Raw genomic sequence first — 21876 nt, 5'->3', positions numbered from 1 at the left:
AACATTAGCTCTTGCTTTTCAACAGTTCCATTCTGTTCAATCAACTTTTTGAAATAAAGAGCAGTGCGCTATACTACACGGTTCTGCTTCCCCATTCATATTGCTTCCATAGAACATCACAGCACATGCTTCTCTTTCTTGAGTGTTCTGGAACACATGTGAAAATCTCCTAGGTCTGATAATTTGACCTTCTTGTTTTAACCACCCAAGCAAGAAGGAAATATTAATTAGGGGATTGTTTTTCTCAACTACAGAACAAGTTGGCTTGCTTAACTAAATAATGACTGGATTCATAGCATGTCATATGTAGGAGACTACAGTGCTGGCAACTGTATCTGCCCACTGATTCATTCCCATCTGTTCTTGCCTTGCAAAACAGTAGGTGAAACAGAGAAGGAAACAGAATGCAATACCTCTGCAAAATGTGGGATTGGCAGGTTCCTAGTGGTATAGACAAATTTAGGAGGGAGTACAGGAAAATATAGGCTTAAACTAGCCTTCAGTAGAGTCCAGACTTGAAGTAGCTGTTAGAGATACAATATTTTCTCAAATACTAGTAAATGGTATTGCAGCAAACTTTGAAGAGTACCATGACAGCCCTTAGGAATACATGAAGCTGTCATACGATGTCTAGCCACTCATTCATCTAGCTAGACTGGCAGTGTCTTACTGGGGTTTCAGGCAGAAGAAATGGAAGAGAGAGAAGCTTGAATACAGCAAGAAGGGGAAAACACTGAAAGGAGAAAAAAAAGTGGCTGTTTTAAATGGTGGGAAAAGTTTGTGTAAACTGGTTGGAGAGTCACTGAGAGAGGGGAAATGATTTTAGACAATGGTAGACATTTGAGGCTCCAATACTTTGGCCACCTCATGAGAAGAGAAGAATCCTTGGAAAAGACCCTGATGTTGGGAAAGATTGAGGGCACAAGGAGAAGGGGACAACAGAGGACGAGATGGCTGGACAGTGTTCTCGAAGCTACGAACATGAGTTTGACCAAAATGCGGGAGGCAGTGGAAGACAGGAGTGCCTAGCGTGCTATGGTCCATGGGGTCATGAAGAGTCGGACACGACTAAACGACAACAACAACTACAGACATTTGAGTAGAGCAAGTGGAGGTGATATGGGGAAAGTGGCAGTTTTAAAAAGTTTTTGGTATAGCAAGAAGGGAGTTTAGAAAAGTATTGTGTTAGCTTTTTGGTGCTGGCTTTGTGTGCATCCATTTCTGTTATTGGTCCTTGGAATCAGCTACACTTGTAAATGATATCGTTATAAATGTGTTATAAACATGCGACGCCAGATGGTGCTGTAGAGTTGTCATCTGTCACCATTGAGATTTTCCATTAAGAGCTTTATAATGCATTTTTCAGTAACCTATTTTTTTACGTGTATAGATCCAGCCCTTGTTTGTTTTCCTATAAAACAACCCATCAGTATTCCTCCATCCCTGCTTTTCTCAAATGTTCTTTCCTCAAGCAATGGGCTAAGGAAGGAGAACTGGAAGAGCAGTGGCCGAGTCTATCACTTCCTTCAACAATATTAAATTACTAAACAATAATTAAAACTGATCCATAGCTGCGCCACTTTATTCCCAGGCAAATATGTTTTCTGTGTGTGTGTGGATGAATATTATTCAGGAGGACCTGAAATTCTCCAGCAGTTTGGAGGGAACCCCCCACCAAGATATTTTAGACTTTTTTTTTATCTGGAAATCTTTTCTTATACATTTTGGGCCAGCCAGTCCTAAGGAAAGTGTTGCATGCTAGAATCCCCATGCAAAAGGTAGAAACCTGTCCCTGGATGGCTTTGCCCCCACTGTTGGAGTTCCCCTGAAAATATGCAGTCCATCACTGCTCCCTGGATTAGACCTCCTTCTGCTATACTTCCAATGAGAATGATGTGGATTTGTCTCTTAACATAAAGCTGCAATAGCAAGTTTGACTGTGCTGCCAGGACCGGACCACTCACCCATGAGGCAAGATGAGGCGACCGCCTCAGGCAGCAAGGTCCACCAGGGCAGCAGATCCTGATATTTATCTTTTTTCCATTCCTTGTTCCTGATGTAGATCTTCCCTGACCCCCTCTTCACTGACGTGGGTGGGGGGGGTGGGGATGCCATTTTGAAGTCTGCCTCAGGCGCCAAAATGTATTGGGCCGGTCTTGTGTGCTGCTATTCTTAGACATACAACAGACAAGTTAATTTGTTGCTAACACACACTACCAGCCCTTATTTCAAGTGACTAGATCTTCAAAGTCTTGGTTTTAGATACATGAGAAGTTTTGGCTAAACTGTGGAGAATGGAGATGTGCTTCAATCTAATGTCTAGTCTGTAGCTGCCAGCAAATTGAAAAACAAACAAGCATATATTGTTGTGCTAAGTAATTTTAAAATGAACAGTGCCGAAAGAGGAAGTACATTTTAAAACGAAATATCAAAGCATAAAGATATAAACTGAAAACCAGGTGGTTCAATCTAAAAACAATCTTAAGCAATCTTTTGAATATGTGTACTATTGCCCTCTGCTGGACAACTTGGGACTGTGAGCAATATTGTGCTTGATAAGGTGCTTTTTCTGTTCGGAAAACACTTTTATGATTTCTGAAATAATAAGGGAGGAAAGTCTAAATGGCAAGGAAAGATGGAGCAATGGGCTTAGGATCACTCAATAATTGTCCCCAATTGGCAGGTTTGCATTTACAATAAAATAAAACCTTATCCAAGATAATGCAGCTCCCATGTAATTTGTCAATTAAAACAAACAAATAATGTAGCAGGGCGGCGGCAGGAAGGCATGGTGGGTTCTACATTCTTCATTTGGTCCATACAGATCTTTAGAAGAGGATCCGCAGGAAACATTTGTTGTGGTTCATGTGGAAAGACACAAAGGGTCATCAGGACAAAATGAAACTTAGTGGTGATGCCCTTTAAACACTCTGAATCGTTTTCTGTTCATCCAGGCATAGAGGCAGCTTGAGGTCCTGAAGATTTGGTGTTCAGATGAATTGAAACCTACTGTGGAATTGCAGAGAAGCATGACAGATGCTGTGGCCATTTCCAACCGGACCTAGATTGCTTTTCTTGTTGCATCAGGCTATGCAAAGCTGGTCTAGAGGCTGTGGCATGTACTACTAATACCACACACACTGCAACTTGCAGCCTTTTCTGTTCAGGAATGCTACTCTGAAGCCTCATTTCGGCAGGGCAAGGGGCCCTGTGGGTGCCAGAGAAGACATCTGTGGGCACATGAGTGCTCCTGAGTGCTGCACTGGTGAGCCCTGGCCTAGAGGCTACCTGTTTCAGATTGCATAGCATGGATCAGATCATTTTGGCCATCTCTATCTGGAGAGGTAAGGCTCTCAGGTTCCAAGAAGCATAGCTTCAACTCCTAGGCTGCAGAGGGGCAAAGGAGCTATTGATACTCACAGGATCGATGAGCAGCTCTTCTCTGTATGTTGCATTATGCTTGTATGACAGTCTGCATTGTGCTTCATCACTGGCATATGTCAAGCTCCAGAGGCCTCTCTCATTATCCGACTCTGGGATAACAAATCAGATGGCCAGAAAATGAATGTGAACCTGACAAGGCTCACCTTTCCCTTTTATCTACTGAGGTTATACTGTCAAGAGTCCCTTTGCAGCTGCCTCTGCACTCTGGATGATCACAGGTGTGTGGAAGGTGTGTTTGGTCAAACTGTTCATCCTATCCAAGCACATTATGGGTATGTAATGGACCTACTATGAACAGAGAACAATATTTCACAGCCTAAAAGGGCCATAAACATGACACTAACAATGCAGCTACACATCACTGATTGGCAGTACCAGGAGGTTTGCTGTCACTGGTGGCGGAGGTGAAATTCATGGTTGCAAAGGCAAGGGTGTAAAAATGAAGAGCTGCGTATTGAAAGCAGGCAGTAATCTCCTAATATGTTTCAATAAGTGGATTAGAATTTGGAAATTTTAGATAAAGCTGTCAGGTTGCAGACTTGCGCTGTAATAAATCCTGAGCTCCATTCCATCGCCTTAATAGGGAGAAAAGCTAGCTAGCCTTTCTGTTTCTTAATAATACCTTGCGTAGAAGATTTTCAGAGTTCTTACCATATGAATATGAAGCGGATGTTAAACTCAGTTTGTGGGTGCTACTTTTAAAGGCTGTGATACACAGCAAACACTGCAAACACTATGTTTTAATAAAGTAGGGCAACTGTTATATAAGGTTGGCATCTTAGGCATGGCTACAGTCCCACTGTGTTTTTCCAAGTAACTAGAATTTGGCTATAAGCCTAAGAACCGCACAGAACATTCTTCTGAGACATACAAGGCCCCCATTCTACTTTTTCCTAGGCTTCTGATCAGCTTATTGCCCCACTCTTCACAAACCTTGTGGAGCAAACTCACTTGGTCCCTTGGACATCGTCTTGCTTCAGGCACTGCCACTTCCAACTCTGAGGCACGTCAGCCTTTCCTCCTCTCTGTTCTACTCTGACATGGATGAGAGGAGTGATTACGGAGCAGTTGGTTCATTTGTCTGTAGTTCCTTAGTAGAGCTCATGCTTTGCCTATAAAAGGTCCCAAGTTAGGGTGTTTGCATGTCCTACTTTACAAAACACAGTCCTCACTTTGAAGGGCTGTCGAGACCAAGCCCAGTTTTAAATAAGGGACCATAAGAAAGGAGAGCAGCACAAGCTTTGAAGGTGCTCCAGAATAATTAGTGCTTGGACAGCAGACTGAGTCGATGCTCAGGTCATCTGGCCTTGCTTGCTATGGTGAGAGGTATTGCATTTCTATGTAAATTATACCAACATGTGCAACTGTTCTGCAAATATGTCACCTTTTGTCCTCTTTTTCTGGTGATGCATGTGTGGCTGCTCTATTTCTTGTTCAGCCCCTGCCACTTCCATTTTAAAAGAACTTAGAAATCTGGTGTATAACCATTAACACTTGTAGTCCCTGCTTGTAGGCTCCCTGATAGGCAGAACCCACAGGACAGTGATGTAGAGCAGGGACTTCTCTGTGACAGCACCCTGCTATGGAATTCCCTTGCAACAGATATCCAGTGGGTGCCCACATTGCTTTCATTCAAGTGACATCTTTATTCAGGCCTGTAATCATAGTAGTAATAAGTTCTACACAATGCGTGGGATCCAACTAATGAGTCCTATCATTGAAAGCCCTGAGCAAGAACTTCTGCTTGCACAAAGGGATTTGCCCCTCTTCCTCTGTGTGCTCCCAAAAGTGATTTTTTTGCAGGGTGTGGGTGGGTCTGGAGAATCTGCAAATTGGTGTACGGTCAAGAAGAAGGAGTCCATCATTTCGTCTGGCAAGCCAAAATGCTTGCCCTGACAGAACAATCACCTTAGAGCAACGCTGAATTCTTCTCAATGAGTGGACATCCTTATTCGTGGACCTAATACACAAGCTCGATTATAAGAATGTCAAAAGCACACATCACTTTGTCTCTTTGCTATATACAGGCAACAACCGATTTATGTGTGATTGCACACATGCACATGGTGCTGAACCCGGAAGTGAGCCTAAAACGTCACTAAAAGGGCAGAACCGTAGTGGAATGGAATGCTTTACAAGGTCACTGCTGACATCACAGGGTCCAGAATGTAACTCCCGTGCAAAATGAGGATTGCCTGTATAAGCAATGACTCTTGACAATATGTTGCAGTGGATTATAACAAGTCTCTCCTAAAATGGTTTTCATTGACACCTGCTCCAAACCATGTCTTCATACTGTGAAGCTTCCCTCTGGCTTCTTTAGTTTTATTATAAGGCTGAGGAAATGAACACACTAGTCTTTACTGTATCCTAACTGGATATGCATGCTCAAGACTTGCACTTTCTTCATTTTCTTGAACTTCTAAGGAGCACCTTCACTGCAGCTCAAAACTTAGTTTTAACCATCTCATTATAGGAGGAGAGGAAGAAACACGCACCTTAATTTTAAATTGTAGTTAGGATACCATCAGCCACATGTCTCCGGTGTAAACATCTTGCTGCGTATTCCAAATGTATACAACTGATGCCAAGAAGACAATGCCAGAAATAATGCCATTTTGAAGCATAAAGCTTGATGGCTGCAGGACAGCAGAGGGAGGGGACTTATCCAAACTTCCTTTTGTGCTGCATTTCTAGGCACAGATCCATGTTTTAAAACTTCATGTCTAAGTGATATTATATATATATATATATATATATATATATATATATATATATATATATGTCTCCCCAGCACTTTCTCAATGGAAATCTGCTCTTTACCGCTAAATTGGAGCAAATGGCAATCCACAGAAAGCTTGGAATTACTGTTTGTTCTGATTCATCATTAAAGAGTCACTTTCTCTCTGGAAAGTGAAGGGGCAAAAACAGCACACTCAGACATACAGGTTTGAAGCACGGAACTATGCCTAGAAAGCACAGGACAAAAGGTAAGTGTGGATGAGCCAGAGAGAGGGGAAATGGTTGGCCTAGTGCAGTACAGCAGGCCAGTGGCCAGGACAGGAAAAAGATGGGTGGCCACTTCTCCACAAAACCATTGGCAGAAGCTGGCTCAAGCCCACAAGAAACAGCTGCTGCATGCATTGGCTGTGCTAAGCTTGTTTCATGCAGGTGTTGCCATTGGCAGCATTACATTTTTTGTCGCCTCTACAAGCAACCTTCTGTGGTTTAGAAGTGGTGATCTTAAACATGCTGCACGTAAGTAGGAAGCTAACAGATAAAGCTATTCCAGAAGGCCACCACATGGCCAGATGATTGTGAGAAGTGACCTCCAGATTCCTATAGGTTTTCACACCATTTAGACTCAATAACAACCATGCCTCCATTAGCACTGCAAGCAATTGCAAAGCGTCATGTAGTCTCGCCTGGCACTGTTTTGCCTAAGATAGTGATGGGGAACCTGCTGTTCTCCAGTCATAGCCTGCATAGTCAAATGCTCAGGGCTTATGGGAATTGCAGTGCAGCTACATCTGTAGGGGCACAGGTTCTCCACCCATTTCTGCAATCATGAAATACGCAGAAACAAAGCTTTGTTGTTCTGCATATGTGAGGCTGAAACCAACTAAAATTCAATACAGGAATGAAAAATTCAGATTCTGGGTGGTTGTTTCTAACCACTCATAATATGTCTCGATTACTATGTTGTGTGTATATAAGACACCATAGAATAACAGTTTGATTTTTAGAATCAAGTTGTACTGGAAAAGGTTGATGCCAGTACCTAATGTTCTGTCTGCAGAACAAAAATAATGTAATGCGTCAGAATATGTAAAAACACACGCAGGCCTGTCTGCCCCCACCACTCTCCCTTCTTGAGAAAGTTTTGCTGTAATGGTAATTTATGATTGCATGTGATATTTTGTTTAAAATGCCACTCTTAAATGCAAATAGTGCACTAGATCATGTATGGCCATTGCCAGGATCTCCAGGTCTCATGGTTGAAGCGTTTTACCTGGTTCCAGATTTTTGCCAGGTTTTTTTTTTTTTTTTTGAGATCTCACACTTCTGGATCCAACAGATTGCAGACCAAGAATTGGCTGTGGTCTTCTCTGCCACAATCTGCAATGATTATTTTCTCTTGTGATTTAATTATTTATTCCCACGTTAATGTTCCCATAGCAATGTTAGCTCTGCCACAATGCACATATGTAGCATTATCAAGAACTGCTAATTTATGCTTGTCTACATGCTGGGACTCTGATAGGCACTGATTTTTTTATTTAAAAAAAGCCCACTCACTTTTTCATGTGGGATACTTTTTGAGCATTGAATATGCTTATCACTGAGCTATTTCAAGGCCTGCTCTGAAGGGAATGGTGAGCAGCAGGAGGCCCAAGGTGGTACATGAGGAGCCAAACCTGCTTGTTCTGTCCCTTGGACTTGAAACACCTACTATTTTCTGGAAGAATTAGATGGAGGCAGATTTGAGGCAGCAAGACCGGCTCATAGCTGCCAAGTTTTCCCTTTTCTCGTGAGGAAGCCTATTCAGCATAAGGGAAAATCCCTTAAAAAAAGGGATAACTTGGCAGCTATGGACCGGCTCCCCTGCACAGGGTGCTGAGCCAAGGGTTTGCCTTCCTGCCTCCTTCCCAAAGCCTAGTTAGTGGCTTTGTAGCTTTGGGAAGGAGACGGGAGGGCTCTAGGACCCTGCCAGAGCCCTCACACCTCTTTCCCAGTGCCTGGTGCCTCTCTTACCCGGCTTCAGAAGCTTAGGTGTTTATCAAATTTTGGCCTCACATATGGTGCCCCTTGAATGATCATGTGCTCAAAAATTCAGGTTGCACAGTTATAGCTTATTGGGTGGTCTTGCAAAACAAACCCCTTTCCTTAAAAGAGCAGACTTTTTGTAAAAAGGAAAGTGATGGGGAAATGCACAAACTCATTCTTTAACATACTGCTTTTTCCTACTTCCCTTGACTATTGGACAGATGTGATGAAATGGAAAACCTAAATAACTTGTCCCCAAAGCTTGTCAGAGTTCACCAGTGTTGTCACTAGTAATTAGGTGAGGACAGCTTTTTCAGGACAGCTACATTGGAAGGAAACTGAACGTGTTTCTAGTGATAGTTTAGTTCACTAGTGACGACATACTATCACTGTCACCTAGGAAATGAAACATGTTGCCATGGGAACCTCAAGGCTGCATTATTACACATTCTCAAAATGTTGACACTTAGAAAAAGCGACCTGTGTGTGTAATATAAACATTCCCAATATTTGTCTTTATCAATGTTGCAAAATAAGATTTCTTTTATTTGTTTATGGTTGGAGTATGGTTGGAGAAGCTGGAATTTGCAGGTGAAAATGCCTAAAGGCCTCCCATATGTGTCCAAATGCTTCAAACACTCTGGAAGGTTGTGTTGGTGAAATGTATGGCATTCTAAATAAGTTTCTTGGGATGTCTATCTTATTGGGTGATTATTTGCTTTTCCTTATTGCTGCAAAGGATGCAATGTTAAGGATCATATTTACACCTCTGGTGGAAAAGCCTGCAAATGCAAGACCAGATATTATTCAAAAATTACAGGGGATAATATAATTTATGCACCTGAGTTATTTTTTTGCTATCACTGTTTTGCAGGCCTAACAAAGACGTTACATCAAAGGATTTACTGGTATTTCTTTTCATTGTTGTCCGTCAAGCTGTAGTCCAACAGTTGGGGACTTTGGATAATTTGCCTTTACAGGCTTGGTCTGAGAACATCTGGTTTATTGCGATCTCAGGAAAAATAACACATGATACATTTGATACAAGACAAGAAAATAACACAATCACTTAATGCCATATGGTGGGCCTTCATCTTGTATACCTCTAAACCGGATGTACAAGTGCTACCTGCCAACAGCAGCTGAAGACATGTGGACAACATAACAATCCTTTGTACAATACATAATCTCTTTGTCTCCTGTCTGATCTCATCCCCCATGTTGGGGGGTGTTCTTTAGTTGTTATTGCACTGTGTGTGTGTTTTGTTCTTTTAAAACAAACTCTTTAATAATCAAAAAATAAATGACGAATGAATAAATAATATGGCATAGTTTACTTGACTTGAACCATTTATGAATTTCCATGATGCGTTTGTTAGGGTTGCGTACAACTTGGCGCTAAGTAATTCCTTACGAAAATGGGACAGCCTTCACTTGTGCAACAGGAATTATTCCCTCTCCTCCCCTACATGCCTTCGAAGTTTGTTGTGGGGTTTTCCCACAACCCTATGGAGCAGGTATGGCTTTGGGTTGTTGAGTTTTTGTTTTAGGGGGGATTTAGGGGGATAGATTTTGGCAGATGTGGGACACATTCTGGCCAGACAGTGGCTCAGTAGCCCTGAGAAACTACTCCTGCCTCTAAACTAGCCTTCCTCAACCCGGACCCCTTCTTCTTTTGTTGGACTTCTCCTTCCTGAATGAAAGCACTCTTGCCTCAGTCTCTTTCAAAAATACTTTACTTCCTGGAATGTAGAGATTTGGTTGTTTTCTGTGCTCATGTACAACTGAAGAAGACCAGTTAAACAATCCTTGTATTATTTCAAAGGTCTAAAGGGTAAAGGTAAAGGGGCCCCTGACCATTAGGTCCAGTCGTGACCGACTCTGGGCTTGCGCGCTCATCTCGCATTATTGGCCGAGGGAGCCGGCGTATAGCTTCTAGGTCATGTGGCCAGCATGACAAAGCCGCTTCTGGCAAACCAGAGCAGCACATGGAAACGCCGTTTACCTTCCCGCTGTAGCGGTTCCTATTTATCTACTTGCATTTTGACGTGCTTTCGAACTGCTAGGTTGGCAGGAGCTGGGACCAAGCAACGGGAGCTCACCCCGTCACAGGGATTCGAACCGCCGACCTTCTGATCAGCAAGCCCTAGGCTCAGTGGTTTAACCACAACGCCACCTGATTTAAGGTGGACGCAGAAGGGGTCCATCCAACCGGTGACAAGGTACGGGCCATTTGTGAGGCCCCAGCGCCCAAGAGCAAGCCCGAACTTCAGTCATTCTTGGGACTATTGAACTTTTACCATGCCTTCCTTCCCCATAAGGCAGCGGTAGCGGAGCCCCTACACAGACTCCTAGATAAAAGGGCCCCTTGGGTGTGGGGCCAGCGACAAAGGGCCGCATTCCAGGCAGTCAAGGACTTGCTCGTCTCAAACTCGGTCTTGGCACACTTCGACGAGAGGCTGCCAGTGGTGCTGGCATGCGACGCCTCTCCCTATGGCATCGGCGCTGTCCTGGGACACCAACTCCCGGATGGAAGAGAGGTGCCGGTGGCATACTTCTCCCAGACGCTTGCTGCAGCCGAACGAAACTACTCACAGATTGACAAGGAGGGTCTGGCAATCGTGAAGGGCGTAAAAAAATTCCATGATTTCTTGTACGGGCGGCCCTTTACCATAGTGACTGACCACAAGCCGTTGCTTGGCCTGTTTGCCCCCGAGAAGCAGACCCCCCAAGTGTTGTCTCCACGTGTCCTCAGGTGGTCAATTTTCCTTGCCGGCTACCAGTATGCACTAATCCACCGCCCTGGGAAGGCGATGGGCCACGCAGACGCCCTCAGCAGGCTACCACTACCAGAAACAGGCCCCGACCCAGCGCCTGCGCAAGAGGTTATGACCCTGGAGCTGCTTCCCGACCGACCCATTCAGGCACAAGAAGTTGCGCACCATTCCACAAAAGATAGGGTCATCTCCCGGGTCCTGGACTGGGTGTGGCGAGGATGGCCCAGCAGCAGCCCCGGGCCAGAATTCGCTGGCTACACAAACCGCAAACATGAACTGTCGGCCCACAAGGGGTGCCTGTTATGGGGAAGCAGGGTTGTTGTTCCCCAGCCCCTCCGCAAAAGGGTCCTCACAGCCCTACACGAGACACACCCAGGGGTAGTGAGGATGAAGGCCCTTGCCAGGAGTTATGTGTGGTGGCCGGGGATTGACAGAGAGATAGAGGCCTGGGTCCAACACTGCCAGACCTGCCAAGAATCCCGCCCGGATCCCCCAAGGGCCCCAGTCCAGCCCTGGGAGTCCGCCCGACATCCATGGTCACGCTTGCACGTGGACTTCGCTGGCCCCTTCCAGGGAAAAACATTCTTCATAGTGGTGGATTCCTACACCAAATGGCTGGAGGTCGCACTGGTACCGTCCACTTCTACGGCGGCAGCCATCCGGGTACTACGTAAGCTGTTTGCGACCCACGGGCTCCCTGACACCCTCGTCTCGGACAATGGAACCGCATTCACGTCAGAGGATATCATCATACAAAAGGTAACCATCTGAACTGGGAAGCTTTACATTCCAAAATAGTGAATAAACCAAGAAGCTTACTTCCTTCAAAAATTATATATTGTCTAAACAGTCACTTACTCAGTTTTCATATATGGTTAACGTTCACCAATGGCCGAGTCCAAAATGCATTTACTGGAAGTGAACCTCACTGATTTTTAATGGAAACTACTGTTGCCAAGGATGTTTGCATGGGACTGCAGCCTAAAGTATTGCAAATGTCCGGGTTGATTGTCTGTCTTAACACGAGTCAAAATAACAGATTTGAGGACCATCTGGAAAACTAGACAACTGTGCTTCAGGCAACGTTTTACCTTGTTTTCAGCAAATGCTAAAGTTTGCCTCTAGCATTATTCTTGGAAGAGAAGAGACAACTGCTTTGTGGGTGTGGGAAGCTCAGTGCAACAGTTCCTCACACCACTGTTCTAGGCTGTTCACTCATTTAGAACAAGCTGCCGAGCTTCTGCAAAACGTCAGGGATGGTATAGGCCTTGTTAAGGACATGAGAAGATAAAAAGCGTCTTGCTGGATCAGGCCAGTGGCCCATCTGGTCCATCATCTTGTTCTCACAGTGGTCAACCAGATGCCTATGGGAAACCTGCAAGGAGAACCCAAGGGGCACAAGCTGCCCCCAACATTTGTGATTACCAGAAACTATTATACAGAGACATACTGTATTTGATGGTGGAAATTCACATGTGATGGCAAATCTGTGACTGGAATATGCAACTTCAGGTGAAGAGGGTATGTGTGTGGGGTGTGTGTGTGGGGGGGGGTGTCAAAGTATTTGAATGCCCCTTCATGCTGAATAAAATATATTACTGCATAGAATATTAGTATATATGGGAGAAACGTCGTTTTCTATATGCACATTTTGTTTTTTGTTTATTTGGAAGGACATTCAAGAATATGAGCCCCACCTCCAGAGTGAAGTGATACACAGGTTTTCCACTTTATGTACCGTTTTGTTAGAACTCTGCAGAGGATTCCATCAGAATGCACTATGTCTCCTTCTGTTCAGCTCTCTATGCGCCAAGTGGCACCCCCGCCGCACCACGTAGATTGGAGTCGCCGGGGACGGCGATACCCCACTACGTAACACGCATGCGCAACAGGATGCTGTGCATGCGTCGTTATGTGGCGGAGTATCGCCCCCCCTGCGCCTCCAAAGCTGTGCGCCTCCCGCTGTAAAACTCCAGGTAGAAAGCCCGCTTCACGTAGAAAGCCAGCAATTCGTCGTTACGTAGCGACGCCCCCCCCCCAGTGCATGGCAATTTGCCGCCCCGGGTGTCGCGGCGCCTCACTACGCCCCGCCCATTAGCTAAAGCGGTACCTCAGGTTAAGAACAGTTACAGGTTAAGAACGGACCTCTGGAACGAATTAAGTTCTTAACCGGAGGTACCACTGGAATTGTATCCCGCCCTCCCCGGCCGAGACTGGGCTCAGGGCGGCTAACATCAAATAGTATATAACATTGGTATAAAATCAAACAATAATTAAATTACCTTCTAAAAACACGTCAGGATCAAATGCACATTGGCAGGCTTTGTAGAAATGTGGGAATTGGGGGAAGAAGTAGCTGCTCTAGTTGGGCCTCATACTGGAGCAGGGACAATACAACAATCCTTTCTTATTCCTGCTGCCTGCTCCACAGCAGGAATTTATCCAAAGTTGTTGTTTTGTTTATGTGGGGCAGCCCAGTTCATAGGCATCATTATAATCATTATATTTTTCCTGTTGCCTGCCCCACATCAGGCTTGAGGGATTGCTCCCAAGTTGTTGTGGTATTGGGGAGCAGAGTGCAGAAGTATAATCATCATTATTACTATCATCATTACTATTACCAATGATAATATGGAGGGGAAATCATCATTATTTTTACAATTTTATATTCCTGTATCTTTACTTTTTCTGTTCTTTTGGAGGCGGTGGCCATTTTGTGTTAGGCCACTACAGTATTTCTTTAAATAGTATGAAAAGTGGTGTATTAAGAAGGGTGTGAGCTGCAGCCTGCAGGCCTTTTGTACCACCTGAGTGTTTCTGTGTTTTCTTATTTTCTTCTTTAAAATATCCATCACAAATATTGCTGGCCTCTTTCAATACGGTTCTTGTGTAAAGCTTGACTATAACTAACCTTCTGTATTAGCACTGTCTGAATCCCAGTTCTGAGAATTTTCTCCCTCTCTGTGGAGGATTCTAAATATCATGGAATGTGACTCTAAGGAAGAAAGCATGTATGCTCACACAAGGAAAATGCACAGGTGTGTGGGCATAAATGATAATTCCATACCATTGGGCAGTTCTAAATTTTCCTTTAAAAGAGCCCTGCCCACAAACCATCTCTGAGAGGCCCTAGAGAGCAGTATGTGAGCATGTGCAAAAACTAGCCTGCTGTACAATGAAAACATTTGCATGTCATAGAATCTCAGAATTGTAGAGTTGGATAGGAGCCAATGGGTCCTGCAATGCAGGAATGACAGCTAAACATTCCTTTGTGGCATTGCACACTTATAACAACAACAACAACAACAACAACAACAACAACAACAACAACAATTTATTATTTATACCCCGCCCATCTGGCTGGGTTTCCCCAGCCACTCTGGGTGGCTTCCAACAGAAGAATAAAATAATCGATTAAAGATTAAAAGCCTCCCTAAACAGGGCTGCCTTCAGATGTCTTCTAAAAACCTGGTAGCTGTTTTTCTCTTTGACATCTGATGGGAGGGAGTTCCACAGGGCGGGCGCCACTACCGAGAAGGCCCTCTGCCTGGTTCCCTGCAACTTGGCTTCTCGCAACGAGGGAACTGCCAGAAGGCCCTCGGCACTGGACCTCAGAGTCCGGGCAGAACGATGGGGGTGGAGAAGCTCCTTTAGGTATACTGGACCGAGGCCGTTTAGGGCTTTAAAGGTCAGCACCAACACTTTGAATTGTGCTCGGAAACGTACTGGGAGCCGAGTTTCTGGCCCCACCTGCTAAAACCATGTGGCTCCCAGAAGCTTGCCTAGATGGGGATAGAGCACTCAGCCTGACAGTGGTTCCACACCCGTCATAGGGTGTATGTAAGGAGACCACACAGGCCCCAAAATAGACCCATCAGCTTTTGACACTCTTGAACTAACTTGTGAGAGGAATTCTATTTTCAGGGGCAAAGGAATTCCCCTTGAAATAGCTTCAGTAGGTAAACTAGCATTGCAAGCCTAGTCTGATCCAACTCCCCTCATTTCTGTAAGAATTAATGAACTTTGAGGAGTTAAACATCTACTGCAAGAGGTGGCTGCACAACCTTTTTCAACAAATCCTTTTTTTATCGCAGTTTCCCCTTAGTTCGATCCTTCCTACAGTCGCAGTGATCTCTCTTTCAAGTAGTCACCTGCAAATGGATTCTACTGCAACATTAGTGGGCTGTGCTGTTTCTACAGACTGACTGCTGTGAAGGCCAATGAGAAATGAGAGAACAGGGACACTAAGAAAGAAAGAAAAGCCCAACAAACAACAACCAGCACAGGTTGCTGAGCAACAGTATGACATCAGCACGCTTGGTCTATTTTTATAGCACAAAGGTTGAAGAAGACTGCAAAAATCATTTATTTCTTAGATTGCTGAGCGAAAGCAAGAGAATGACCATCTTCTGAAGGAGAGACACTTACAAGGATGACATCCCAGAATAAATCCTGACTTGCCCAGTGCTGCACATTTTCTGCAAAAGTTTTGTTCTTAATCTTGAAAGAAGAATGCAAGACGGAGTTTCTCTCTCCCTGTGTGTTTCTCTTGTGTGTGACAAAAGCACTTGCCTGTTTTATCTGGTGGAGGTAATTCCAGACAGATTGAAATCTCAAGCTGGTGGTCAAATGCCCCTGAAAAATTAGCCCCTCTTTTATTGTGTTCTTCTATTGCTCTTGGCTCCTCACTCCATATAGCATCACATGATGAAATTAAGTTTAGAAAAAAGAGCCAATAGATCTCCTAAAAGAACTCTCCCCGCTCATCCCCCCCCCTGTCTTTACCTCTAGTCTACTGGAAAAGTCATGAAATCTCTGGCTGGATCAGCCACTCCTTACAAGTCAGTTGGGCATCATTTAAAGCAGGGATGGGGAACTAGTGGCCCTCTCTGGACATTGTTGGACTCCAACTCCCATCGGTCCTGATAATCAGGCCAAGTGCAAACCCAAAGTTTATAAACAACAATAAGAAAATGTTCCCCAGCTCCCTGTGTGATGACATATATATTTGTCACATTGTGTATTGGATACCTACTCTTAAAAGCATTTTCGGGGCTGGGGGTGGGGGAAGCTAGGCATTCCCGAGCCTTGCTTCAGAAATGGCACTTTTTATCAAAAAGAGTACAACAAAGGTGCCTGACTGATGTCAATAGGCAGAGAGTAACTTTGCCATCCTTTCTAATTGGTGCCAGAATACCTTTCATTTCTGCACTATGCAAGGAACTGTTGCAATATGTGATCAGCGGTCTACTTCCCATGTTCTTAAATCTACAGTATACTCTTGTATACTCTTCTCATATTTGATGCCCTTTGTTTATATCTGGATAAATATCTTACATTGCCTCTGCTGTCAGGCATTGCCTGCCTCCTCCTACTCAGAGGATGCAAGCTTAATTAAGTTCATTTTGCTTAAATGGATCCACTCATCCACCTTTATGGAAGTTGCTCCTTTTGATTTAAATCTGAATTTATAAAGGTGTCCATCTTGTTCACTTCATTAATCTCTTCTGCTATTTTTTTTTGGGGGGGGGAGGTTAGAATATGAGGAAGGTACCGGCACTGTGCCTGCTATTTCACATATCAACACTCCCCCTTTCCCTCTTTTATGCATAGCATCAACATGTTTGGGCTGGTTTGTGGGTATGAAGTGTGTTTGTGCTTATTCAGTGCTGTAAAAAAAAAAAAATTAAATCCCCGAAGCCACAATTTTGAGGAAGGAAGCATGTATAAAGTGAGGATTTTGCACAGATTAGTTCCAGGATCACAAGATGCAAGGTGAAATGAAACAAATGCCGCAAGAGGCTGACTGGTCTAGAATACTAAAAAATGAGGTGGCTTGGATGTTTGGGTGCTCAAGCATCTTTAATCTACCTGTAAGCATTTACTGCCACCTTGCGGTAGACAGAGCAACAGATGCTCAGACAATTTTGCTAATCTGAATGTTTTATCCATAGCAAAAAGGGAGCAAATAGCCTGCTGTTCATGTGTTAACAATTGATGGGCGACTTCAAGGCTGGTACTCTCTCCTGTTATGGTTATTTAAATTGGACTTGAACCAAGCAGCCCTTCAAATAGAAGATGTTAGCATTTGAGTTGAATGCCAGTAGAAGCGGAACTGAAACAGAAGACCTGTTGGAGGAGCACGCATTCCCTGGGTACCATCACCCTGAGACTCCGTGCTTAAGAAAACAAGAGAGCGAATATTTATCATTGGAAATGCATGTTGATTTTTATTTACTCTACCTTTTTTTTGAGGGGTCAGTTACATGGGTGACCATGCAGTTAAATGCAGGCAGTTAAATGCATATACTACTGCCCTTGTGTGCAGTTATCTATGGACTGGAGTGATAATCCTCACTCTGGCATGAGAGAAGGAATGGAAGAATAATTCTCTGACCACCGCCTACATAGCCTTATACAAAGGGAATATAATAAGAACAAAACCGGGGCTGACACATTTCCATGTGGGACTAAATATATGTGGGAAACCAGCGAATCATCTCCCCACCTCCACAACCTGAATTACCATTAAAAGAAATAATACATATTGCCATATAAAGAGTTTAGGCCAAACATCTCATAAGCCTGCTAGAGTGAAATGCTGTCACTTTAATGTAGAGCACAGAGCCAAGGAGAGAGTCAGATTTCTTAATAATAGTGTAGAGAAATGTGGTGTCTGATGGATGGTTATGAAAATTCATTCTGTGTCAGTAAAGCAAATCATTGCCACCTTCTTCTTGAACTTGGCAACTGCAGTGTCATGTCAGGCATTTAATAAACTTGAGGCTTCCAGGAAAATTGGAAAGGTGTGTGTGGGTGAATTGTGCAGTAAGTGTAGGGTTGCCATATTTTGAAGAGCAAAAAAGGGGACTCTATAAAGACTCTTATTTTAAATACCCCTACTCTATGTAGGCCATAGAAGCTGTGATATATTGCTGGGGGGGGGGGGGTTGGAGGAGAAGAGAAGAGGAAAGGAAGTCTTCAACCACCAGTTATGTCTATGTCTCATCCAGAAAGTACAGCCAGAGACATTTTGGCAAATTTAAAAAATCTTCTTGGACAGAAATTTTACTCCTGAAAAAGAGGATGTGTCCAGGACACATGGCAACCCTAAGTGCATTGCAAAGGCTCGTTTCCAAATGAACCTCAGTCCTGTTCTCTGTGCGTATTGTATACTGGCTGCTGATCTGTGCCCATGCTGTTGATTGCCAGGTGAGGTCCTTCCACACCCCACCTGGATCACACAGCTGGGCCTGAGGAAGAGCAGCCACTAGAAATTGACAAGTGAAACACATCTGGAAATTAGCAGCCTGCTTATGGGTCCAGCTACTCAATGTGTTACAAGTGTGCAGAGGAGGGTGACCGAGATGATCAAGGATCTGGAAACCAAGCCATATGAGGAACAGTTGAAGGAGTTGTGTGTGTTTAGCCTGGAAAAGAGGAGAGTGATAGCCATCTTCAAATATCTAAAGGGATGACACATAGAAGATGCAATAAGCTTGTTTTTCCTGCTACAGAGGGTAGGACCCGAACCAATGGCATCAAGCTGCAAGAAAGGAGATTCTGACTAAACATATAAGAGCTGCTCAACAGTGGAATAGACTCCCTTGGAACATGGTGGGCTTTCAGTTGAGATTCCTGCATTGAAGCGGGTTGGACTAGATGACCCTCAGGGAACCTTCCAACTTTACAATTCTAAGATTCTAAGTCAGGCATCCCCAAACTTCGGCCCTCCAGATGTTTTGGACTACAATTCCCATCTTCCCTGACCACTGGTCCTGTTAGCTAAGGATCATGGGAGTTGTAGGCCAAAACATCTGGAGGGCCGCAGTTTGGGGGGTGCCTGCTCTAAGTAACATCACCCAGTTTAAAGATAAAGAACCATAAGAAAGAGCAGCTGGGGGCTCCTGAAGACAATGACCAGATCACTTATGTTTCTGTTCAGTCTGTTGCCCAGCTATTAACTAGGGAGAGGGTCGGGTTAGCTTCAACCCTCCCTCTCCGTTCTCTTCTTATGGTCATTTTTAGTTGTACTTGGGCCAGACAACCCTTCAGATACAGGACCCTCTTGCAGTCCTTCAAACAGAAGAGCGCCTTCTGTAAAGGTTGGTCAGCCTACATTTAATGTCTTGTTCCTGGTTTGGTCCTGAGTGTGTCTAGAGTTGCAGTCACAAACTGGGACTGGAAGAGTCATGATGGGGAGGCCTAGACGGTAACTTCCAGAATTGTTCAGCAATCAGCTATCCTCACATGCCGGTTTCAGGTCTGTGACAGGAGTTTACTCTGGCTTGCCTCTTTTTTATTTTATTTTTATTACAATGGCCTTTTCTTTTTCTTTTTTTGCTTATATGGCAACTTTTCAAGCTGTCCTTTTTGGTTCTAGCCTGAATCATTCTCCGGATGTTGTTTTGCATAGTGCTTGCAAATTTGAAATATTAATAATATTTGAATTCCTGGCCAAACCCATCTTTAAAAAATAAAAACGGATGTGTTTATAAAATATTTAGTCACAGTGTTATGTTTAGGAGAACACACAGGCAAAGGCTCTGTTGAAATGTAAGCATAGCCTGAGTTATGTCCAACTTCAATAGCTACCACACTGCAGTCTCTAATGAGGTGAGCAACAATGCCATGACTGCTTAAGCTTGTGCACTCTTTGCCTTTTGTTTCCTTTTCTTAATTTTAGTTTGTACATAAAAACAGGGAATGTGTTTCTTTATTGACAAGACAAAGACCCCCTTGTTCTTGACTCACCCCCCTCCAAACCCACAGAGCAATCCAGGACTTTATGAACAACAACAAAAATTACCAGTCGTGCAGAATCACTGAAGCAGTGTGTAAACTCTCCAAATAGGAGAGTAGAGACAGCGTGGTGTAGTGGTTAAAGTGTTGGACTAGGACCTAGGAGACAAGGGTTCAAATCCCCACTCAGCCATGAAGCTCACTGGGTGACCCTGCTCCAGTCACCCTCTCTCACCCTAACCTGCCTCGCAGGGTTGTGGCTGGGATAAAATGGGAAGGGGAACTAAGTACGCTGTCTTGAGCTCCTTGGAGGAAAGATGGGATATAATTAAGTATATTAAAACAATCTCTAATCAGTTTCTTCATGAACTGTGGAGTTCAGAGGAGAACAATTGGTGATTTTAATGCTCCGTTTTTACACTTTGCCATTGAAAATGGTTGAATGAAGAAGATGGGACATATAGTCTACCAGTTATAGTCCTGTAATTCCAAAAAGAGAAATCTGCTACAGGAAGAATAATGGTATTCCCATGATCACCCAAAAACAAAAGTGAGGATTTTGTTGTACTGAGCATTTGCTTCATCTTAGACCCAGAACATGCTAATAATCTAGATTCACTCTAATGTAATGGCAAACTTCCAAGCAAATAGAAACATACTAGTTGTGTATTTTCGAAGGAATAAAATTTGGATGCCAAAACATGCTTTGGCTTTGATCTCCATTGGGAGGAATAGCTGACTTAGGAACAGGGGAGGCCTCTGTGCTGTACTATACTGTATAATCTTTGTTGATGCTAACAAATCCAACAGCAAAGATTCAGAATGTTAATACACAGCCCAGCACCTGGTGGCGAGAGCTGCCAAGAGAAGAAGAAAGAGCCCACCCAACAAGCAGGCCTTGAAACTAACGCATTACCTCTCAGCAATCCTGGGGCAACACCTTTCATCAGATGTCAGTTCTGAAGGGGGAAAGAGTTTGTGCACCTTGCAGAGGCAAAAGGCTTTAAAAAAAAAAGAACAGTAGGGTCCCTGTAGAATAACCAGCAATGTGTCATTAACAAGCAGTGCCTGTATGCTTGCGACACCTCTGGCAACTTGCTTCCTTACTCATAAAACAGGGAGGTTTTTGCTTATGAAGAAGGCATGCTAAGTATGCTATACTGCAAAACAATGAAAGTGAAGTTAGGAACTTCTGGAACATTATCTTAGAACAATCATGTTACTATATAGGCTGCTGTTCTGCATATATAACAAGGACTCATCTTGAAGACTAGCACCTATATTATTGGATAAGTTTAATCAATGACAGTCCATTTCATCAGATGTATAAACATTACCTGATGGGGATAACTCTTCATGCATCTGAATCTGATGGATTGGGCTGTAGCCCACAAATGTTTATGCTGAAATAAATTTACTAGTATTTAAGGTGTCATAACACAGAGATATCTCTATGGAATTCTGCAGATAGATTACTCCAGGCAACCTGTTACGAGCTTTAGAGCATAATATGAGCCTGCTGGATCGGACCAATGGCCCATTTAGTCCAGCATTCTGTTGTCACAGTGGCCAACCAGCTGCCTATGGGAAGCTAGAAAACAGGACCCAAGTACAACAGAACTCCCTGCATTTGTGATGCCCGGCAACTGGTATTTGGAAGCATCTCTGACTGTGGAGGCAGAGCATAGCAATCACACTTAGAAGCCACAGGCAACCTTATACTCCATGAATTTGTCTAATCCTTTTTTTTGAATCCATCCAAGTTGGTGGCCATCACTGCCTCTTGTGGGAGTGAGTTCCATCGTTGAATTATGTGCTGCATGCAGAAGTATTTTCTTTTAACTATCTGTTAGCACTCAGCTTCATTGGATGTCCATGAGTTCTAGTGTTACAAGAGAAGCGCAAAAAAAAATTCTCCGTCCCATGCAGGGTTTTATTAATTTTATCATGTCACCTCTTACTCACATTTCTAAAACGTCTTCAGCATTGCAACCTTTCCTCATGGGGAGATTCTCCAACCTGTGATCATTTTTTTATCATCCTGATTCATCTGCACAAAGCTCATGGAGAGTTTAGACTAGGTCTAGTCTTTAAGGAGCGTTCGTTCTGAATTTTTTGCAGGGAGGTTCTCTAGCTTGAGCACTCA

At 43.8% G+C, this 21876-nt stretch overlaps 1 protein-coding gene across 17 annotated transcripts in view; it reads left to right on the top strand.

Annotated features, from left to right (window-relative positions):
* The window catches only part of LOC148686292 (uncharacterized), a 100148-nt gene that overhangs the window by 23270 nt on the left and 55002 nt on the right, over window positions 1–21876 (top strand). For 8 of the 17 annotated variants that reach the window (XM_088666320.1, XM_088666323.1, XM_088666324.1 and 5 more), the window contains exon 2: window positions 19017–19093. The exons of 7 other annotated variants lie outside the window; for them this stretch is intronic. In XM_088666320.1, the coding sequence (XP_088522446.1) occupies window positions 19017–19093 (77 nt within the window). Of the gene's footprint in view, window positions 1–2954; window positions 6179–15082; window positions 17794–19016; window positions 19094–21876 lie in introns of those variants that run through there. 2 more of the 17 variants (XR_015949038.1, XR_015949041.1) reach the window with 2 other exon arrangements.

This window comes from Zootoca vivipara, chromosome 3 (assembly GCF_965207765.1).
Source record: "Zootoca vivipara chromosome 3, rZooViv2.hap1.1, whole genome shotgun sequence".
Lineage (NCBI taxonomy): Eukaryota > Metazoa > Chordata > Lepidosauria > Squamata > Lacertidae > Zootoca > Zootoca vivipara.
Note: the sequence above shows the minus strand (reverse complement) of the source record. Positions and strands in the feature narration are given on the sequence as shown.